This window comes from Nannospalax galili, unplaced genomic scaffold (assembly GCF_000622305.1).
Source record: "Nannospalax galili isolate Female #2095 unplaced genomic scaffold, S.galili_v1.0 scaffold342, whole genome shotgun sequence".
Classification (NCBI taxonomy): Eukaryota; Metazoa; Chordata; class Mammalia; order Rodentia; family Spalacidae; genus Nannospalax; species Nannospalax galili.
In genome coordinates this window covers 1,599,074-1,605,073 of record NW_008349359.1, presented here as the reverse complement: position 1 = coordinate 1,605,073, position 6,000 = coordinate 1,599,074, and the positions used below count along the sequence as shown (strand labels likewise).

At 53.2% G+C, this 6,000-nt stretch overlaps 1 protein-coding gene across 1 annotated transcript in view; it reads left to right on the top strand.

The window, feature by feature from the left end:
* Sptbn5 (spectrin beta, non-erythrocytic 5) overlaps positions 1-6,000 on the top strand; it is a 51,325-nt gene that overhangs the window by 23,837 nt on the left and 21,488 nt on the right. Inside the window, 10 exon segments of the mRNA XM_008846848.1 lie at positions 967-1,137; positions 1,441-1,606; positions 1,979-2,192; positions 2,516-2,702; positions 2,949-3,152; positions 3,373-3,489; positions 4,514-4,671; positions 5,069-5,125; positions 5,127-5,196; positions 5,411-5,556. Coding sequence (XP_008845070.1) covers positions 967-1,137; positions 1,441-1,606; positions 1,979-2,192; positions 2,516-2,702; positions 2,949-3,152; positions 3,373-3,489; positions 4,514-4,671; positions 5,069-5,125; positions 5,127-5,196; positions 5,411-5,556 — 1,490 coding nt within the window.

Here is a 6,000-nt window from a genome sequence, read left to right as displayed (position 1 = left end):
TGCCAGCTCCTAGCTGGCACGAGGTTCAGAGGCTCTCACGTTGGGTGCCAGATATGGGGCGCACTGGGTGCCAGGTGTGGGGTGCGTGGGTATCTGCTCCTGTGCTGCTTCCCTGCATCTTCCGTGGCTCTCTGCTGGTGGGGCTTTGCCCAGCCGAGTCCTGCCCTAATTTCACCCGTGCACTTTCCTCAAGATGCGAAATCCACCGGCCGCTGGATCACGCAGGAGAGTGTGAGGGCGGCTAAAGCTGGGATCTGTGAGTCGGTGATGGAAAGACAGCTCTTCCTGGGAAGGCTGGATCGTAGGCAGTGAGACAAGACTCAGCTCAATCAGATTCAGTGTTACAGCTGTTTATTCAATGGCTCTGCGTGGCTCCAAGCCTCAGTGTCCCAGAGTGATCCAGCTCCTTCAATTATTGAGGGGAATCAGGGAACTTTATACCGTGGGGGTAGTGGTAAAAGCTTCAGCTGATAGGTACTTTGGGGATGCCTCATTTGCGTGTGGAAATGGGCTCCCGCCAGGCTGCCAAACTGCTTGAAAATCACACAGGAAAGCCTAATGGTTACAGAGCCGGAGGCTACATTCCTGTGGCTGCTACTTCACAAAGGAGTCAGGAAAAATGCTGGGAAGACACCCTGCTGTGAAAGGAGTCTCTGCATATGGCTCCGAGCTCGTGAGCTATGCAGACATGAAGAAACTTCTACTTTACACAACAGAGGTCCCCAACAAGGTCACATATAGTTTAGAGGAGGGAAGACCTGACAGGTGCTTCTCCTTTCTGGGCACAGTGTTCCTGCCCCATTTGGGGATCAGTAAATTCAAACTCTACCTCCCTTGTACCCCATAATTGGCTCTGGGTCTTGATTTTTCCTATAGAGGTCCCTACACTCCTCTGCTTAGAGCTAGGTCATTGCACTAGCCCTCACCCTGGGCTCTGAGGCCCACTTTCTCCTGGTTCTCGGGCAGGAATGGAAGCAGGTCGTGGCTGAGCTGATGCTGTGGATGGAGGAGAAATGGCTCATGGCAGCAGATGAGCCCTCCCAAGCACACAGCAACATTCTACAGAAAGTAAAGTGGAACAAAGCAGCTGAGAGTGAGCTGCTAGCTACCTGTGGGCACCTGAAGAGCCTACAGCAGGTGAGGGATGCTGGACAGAGGGTGGAGGGCCCACTCCTCTTCAGATCCCAAGTACATACTTCCCTGCCTATTTTCATGGAACATGGTCACTGAAGGAAAAATCACCCTATTGCCTCCTTCACTTAGCAGGATGTCCCCTAGCTAGGCACCCAAATCAGCTCAAGCTTCCACCACCCCAGGCAAGCAGTAGAAATAAGCTATAGCCACCAACCTTCCCTCCATGCTATCTGGATCCAGAGTTCTCTGATTGCTGGAGGTCCTAGCAGCCCAGCAAAATGACCTAGCCCCTTGTTTCCACTCCAGGCTGGGAGACAGCTGCTGCACAGTCACCCGTATGCTCAGGAGGACATACAGAACAGACTTCAGGGCCTCAGTCACAAGTGGGAAGAGTTGAACCATAAGATGGTAGAGGGAAGGGACAAGCTGTGGCAAACCAGGCAGCATAGAGAGCTTCTGGAGCTGCTACAGGTCTGTGGGAAGTGGGGGATGCAAAAGGGGGACGGACTTGGCTCGGGGAGGGTGGGAGCAGGAAGAGCAGAAAGGGCAGGAATGAGTCTGATTGCTCTGGAGATGCCCCATGAGGTCCTATAGAGGGCTCTGGCCCAAGGCAAGCTGAGCATGACTTTACCCAGTAGCAGGTTAGCATGAGTGTGCCTCTTGTGTGTCTAGCCTGTGATTATCACAGCTTGAGTCTCCTAGAAAGGAAGATGCATAAGGGAATGACTTGAGCACTGCTGGTTGAGGAAGGGGGGAATGAGGGTCCTGCTCTTAGAGCCACAGCAGGCCTGCCTGCTGTGCTGTTGTGGGAAGGTGAATGCAGCACCTTGCGGCCCTCCCCACAATATTGAGGAAAAGATGGAGCATCTGGAAGGGGCCCTGTGGAGTGCAGAAACTTGTCAGGACTTATGCTCTAGCCTGGGGCTGCAGAGGCAGCATTGCCAACTAGAGAACAAGAGCCACGCACTGGCTAGCAAGATTGCTGCCCTCATCTCTCAGGCCCATAACGCAGTCACTTCCCCGACCATCTTGGAAGAGAGCCAGAAGTGTCACCAGAGGTAACATTCCATCTTCACCTTGCTGTGGGTCACACCCCCTTCATGTGAACCTAAGGACTGAGTGGCACCTGTAGGATCTAGGGGATTCATGCCTCCTTCCCTTGTGAGTAAGTCATTTTAGGGTTGGAGGACCAGGACAAAGTTAGGCAGGACATCCCATCGCTGAGGTCAGGTGCATCCTCTCGGCTGCCTACCTGTCATCAGAGGAGGTTTCCCTCTATTCCCTGGCCTTGTTCCTCATGCACCCCTGGCTGGAATGAGGAAAGGATAATGGCCTTGTCCTCATCCTTTCCCCAGACTTTCCCATCTCCTCTCTCTACCAGGTTCAAGTTCCTGCAGGGCCATCTGGCCACCCGTCACCTGCGACTGCAGGCCTTGGTTGAGTTGTACCAGTTTAACCACCTTAGTAACCTGGAGCTCACATGGGTAGCTGAGCACATGCCCAGCGCCGGCCCCACCATCTTCACCCAGTGCTGGCATGATGTCCAGAGCCTTCAACATAAACACAAGGTAGTGCCTCTCTTTTCCTACCAGACCCCCCAACATCTCATTCTCAGACCTCAGAAGCCCTCTGCCACTACTCAGGGTGTTCTGGACTCTGAATCCCTCTCCTTGGGTGTCTTGATTTCCATATCCACTCTGCTCCAGATATCATTAGTCTGGAGGTCTAGAACCTAGAGCCACATGCTCTGGTCTGGATATTCTGTGGTTAAGGAACTCCCAGAGGCAACTACCTGGCCCATTGTTCTGTGGCAGATGTTCCAGGCTGAGGTGAGAGCACACCAGGGGCAGGTGCTCTGCCTAGTACTGGGTTCTGGCCGAAGCCTAGTAGCCTCTGGGCACCCCAAAGCTTGGCACATCATGGAACAATGCCAAAAGCTGGAAGGCCACTGGGCAGAGCTGGAGCAGATCTGTGAGGCACACGCCCATTGCCTACAGCGGGCTGTCACTGCCCAGCAGGTAGGAGACATAGAGCAGCACAAGCCAGGCGAGCTGTGGAAGAGAGGAATTGTGGATCGCTCAGAGAGGGAGATCAGTGAGTGATGAGAGCTCTGGGCCAAAAGTTAGCTGGTTCCCATGAGGGCCCAGAAACCTATCTGTGCAGGCTGCTGGCAACCAGGATGGGTGATAGAGGGTCCCATCTGAGATCACCAAGGTGAGTCAGCACTATTCTTGCCAGTATCTTCTGCATGTGTCAGAGCTGGAGAGCTGGGTGGGGGAGAAGTGGCCACTGGTGAGCAGTCAGGACTATGGCAGAGACGAGACAGCTACCTTCCTGCTCATTAGGAAACACCAGGCACCACATGATGGGTGACAGTGGACCATGAAGAGGTCTGTCACATTTCCAAAGAGCACATCCTACTTTTTGAGGCACAGAACTCTGCTCCTCCTTCCTGAGCACATCACCAGTCCCATCCCATCACCTACCCAAGTCCTGCCACACCTCCCTCCTCCCCCAGCACCTGCTTCTTCAAGGAAAATACAGTACTACTACTCAGGAGAGTGCTCTCTCTTCTGTAGCCTCCTTTCTGGACTTGCTTCTCTGTTTAGACTTGGGGTGTATCTGCCTCTCTTGCTATCTCCTCTCCTCCCCAGCACATTCCTGCTCCTTTGGGGTCACCTGCTCCAGCCTGCTCTGCATTCTCCACAGGTGTCTTCCTCTTGGGTTGGGAACATTGACCCTTGCATTAACCCAATGCTTACTCCTCCCACAGGCATCCCCTGGGAGACCACAGTGGACTCTCAGAACCAACAGGCTCCAAAGCCTGGTTCTTGTCATGGAAGTGTCCTCCTGTCTGGGCACTTTCCTGCATTTCCCAGTGGTTACTGTTTTCAAGTCTTGTGGCTGAGGACCTTCAGCAAGCCATTCCTAAAGGACATGCCTACAGCCTTGGCTTCACAGGGCCTCCATGTCCCAGGCACACAAGGGGGCACTTATTTAGTGTCTAGCTCTTACACTTTGATATTGAGGTCCTGTACCCCTCTTCCTTCCTTGGTCCATTCTACCCACCATTTGCTCTTCTCTGCTAAGTAGTGAGCCCCCTGAGTGCAGATACCATGTCTTCATTTTGTGGAATAGTAACTATGTCATCAGTATCGGGTAGGCAGGTGATGGGTGGGTGAGTGAAGATGAGTGGTGGACAGATTAATAGATGGGCAGATGAGTGTATAAGTGTATAATACATGGTGGATGAATGAGTTGAGGGGTAGATGGATGAGTGTATGAGCTGTTGAACGAATACATAGGGGCACAAATGGGTGGGGGGCGAGGGTGGATGGAGAGATGAAGAGTCAGCCAGTATGGGGTCTTATGTTGACAGATGCTGCAGCAGGAACTAGCTCTTTATCGGAACTCCACGGAGAATCTTGACCAGAGGTTTCAGACCCTCACTGGACCTGAGGCCTCTGAGCAGCTGGGTGTGATGCGGGACAGGCTCTGGGAGCAGCTGTGGGCCCTACAGGAGCTGGCAGCCACACGGTGAGGAGCACTATGGCCTCTCTCATCAATGGGCACCGGGGAGCTAGCCATAGCATGTCCCCTACCATGGCCTTAATTTGGAAGGAACCCTGCCCATGGAAATATATCAGGAGAAGGCTTCGTCTTTGCTATGTACTCTTCACATCTTCTCTAAATTCTTCAATAAAGGCCTACTGAACAGGAACGCAGCACCACCACCACCCCCAACACCCAGCTCTCCATCTCTTGCCCACATCTCCTGTCCCCTACCCTGGCCTTCCTATGTCTCTGTACTAAATCATAAGCTTCAACAAAGACCATCAATAACCCCATCCTCAGGTCACCTCCTTTGACAGGCCCACCTGTCCCCAGAGGAGTTAACAGCTAATATGTGGGGAATCACTGGCTGTCACCACAGGGGCTGGGAGCTAGAGGGGACTCTGAAGCTGCATGAGTTCATAAGAGAAGCTGAAGACCTGGCTATCTAGCCAGAAGCAGGTGGCCAGAGGAGGGGACAGCTTTGGAGAGGACTATGAGCATGTGCTGGTGAGGGGCTAGGAGTGGGGAAACATGCAAGGCAGACACTGAGTGGTGGGGGTTAGTCCTGCTGGGTTGGATGGAGAAGACACAGTAGAGTCATGACTCAAAACAGGCTTTTGGGGTGGAGTGGGCAGACACTGGCCATCTAATCCTACGTTTCCCAGAGGGTCACTGAGATGCTTTGACAGTGGCTACTTTGTCATCTATTTTCTTCCCTCAGCACCTCTGCAGCAAGTTTGCAAAGTTTCAGCACCAGCTAGAAATGTCTGCCCAGCAAGTGGCAGCCTGCCAGCAGCTGGCAGAGAGTCTACTGGAGTATGGGTACAGCACTGCCCCCAAGGCCTGTCAGAGGCAGCAGGATCTACAGTGAGTCTCGGGGCCCAGGCCAGAGGCTACATTTGGAGGACAGTGGTGGCCAAGGTGTCCTGGAGTGTTAAGAGAGGGTTAGTTGTCAGGCATAGTGGCACATACCTTTAGTCCCAGCACTTGGGAGGGAGAAGCAGGCAGATCTCAATGAGTTTGAGGCCAGCCTGGTCTATATATCAAGTTTCAGGCCAACTAGGGTTACAGAGAGACCCTGTCTAAAAACAAAAACAAGAGAGGGTAGCCTACTCTGAGATCATAGGGTTCTGCCTGCTCACCAATAGAGGAGGTTGGTACCAGAGCAGCAGAGCCTCCATAGGTTATGGTCTTTGGTGGGAGGTCAGGCTGGGGATACAGGCCAGATAGCTGATCCAGGCCCATAGGGACACTTTTCCCAACCACTGCCTCTCAGGACCTGGAGGATGAACTGTGGGAAGAAACTGCCTG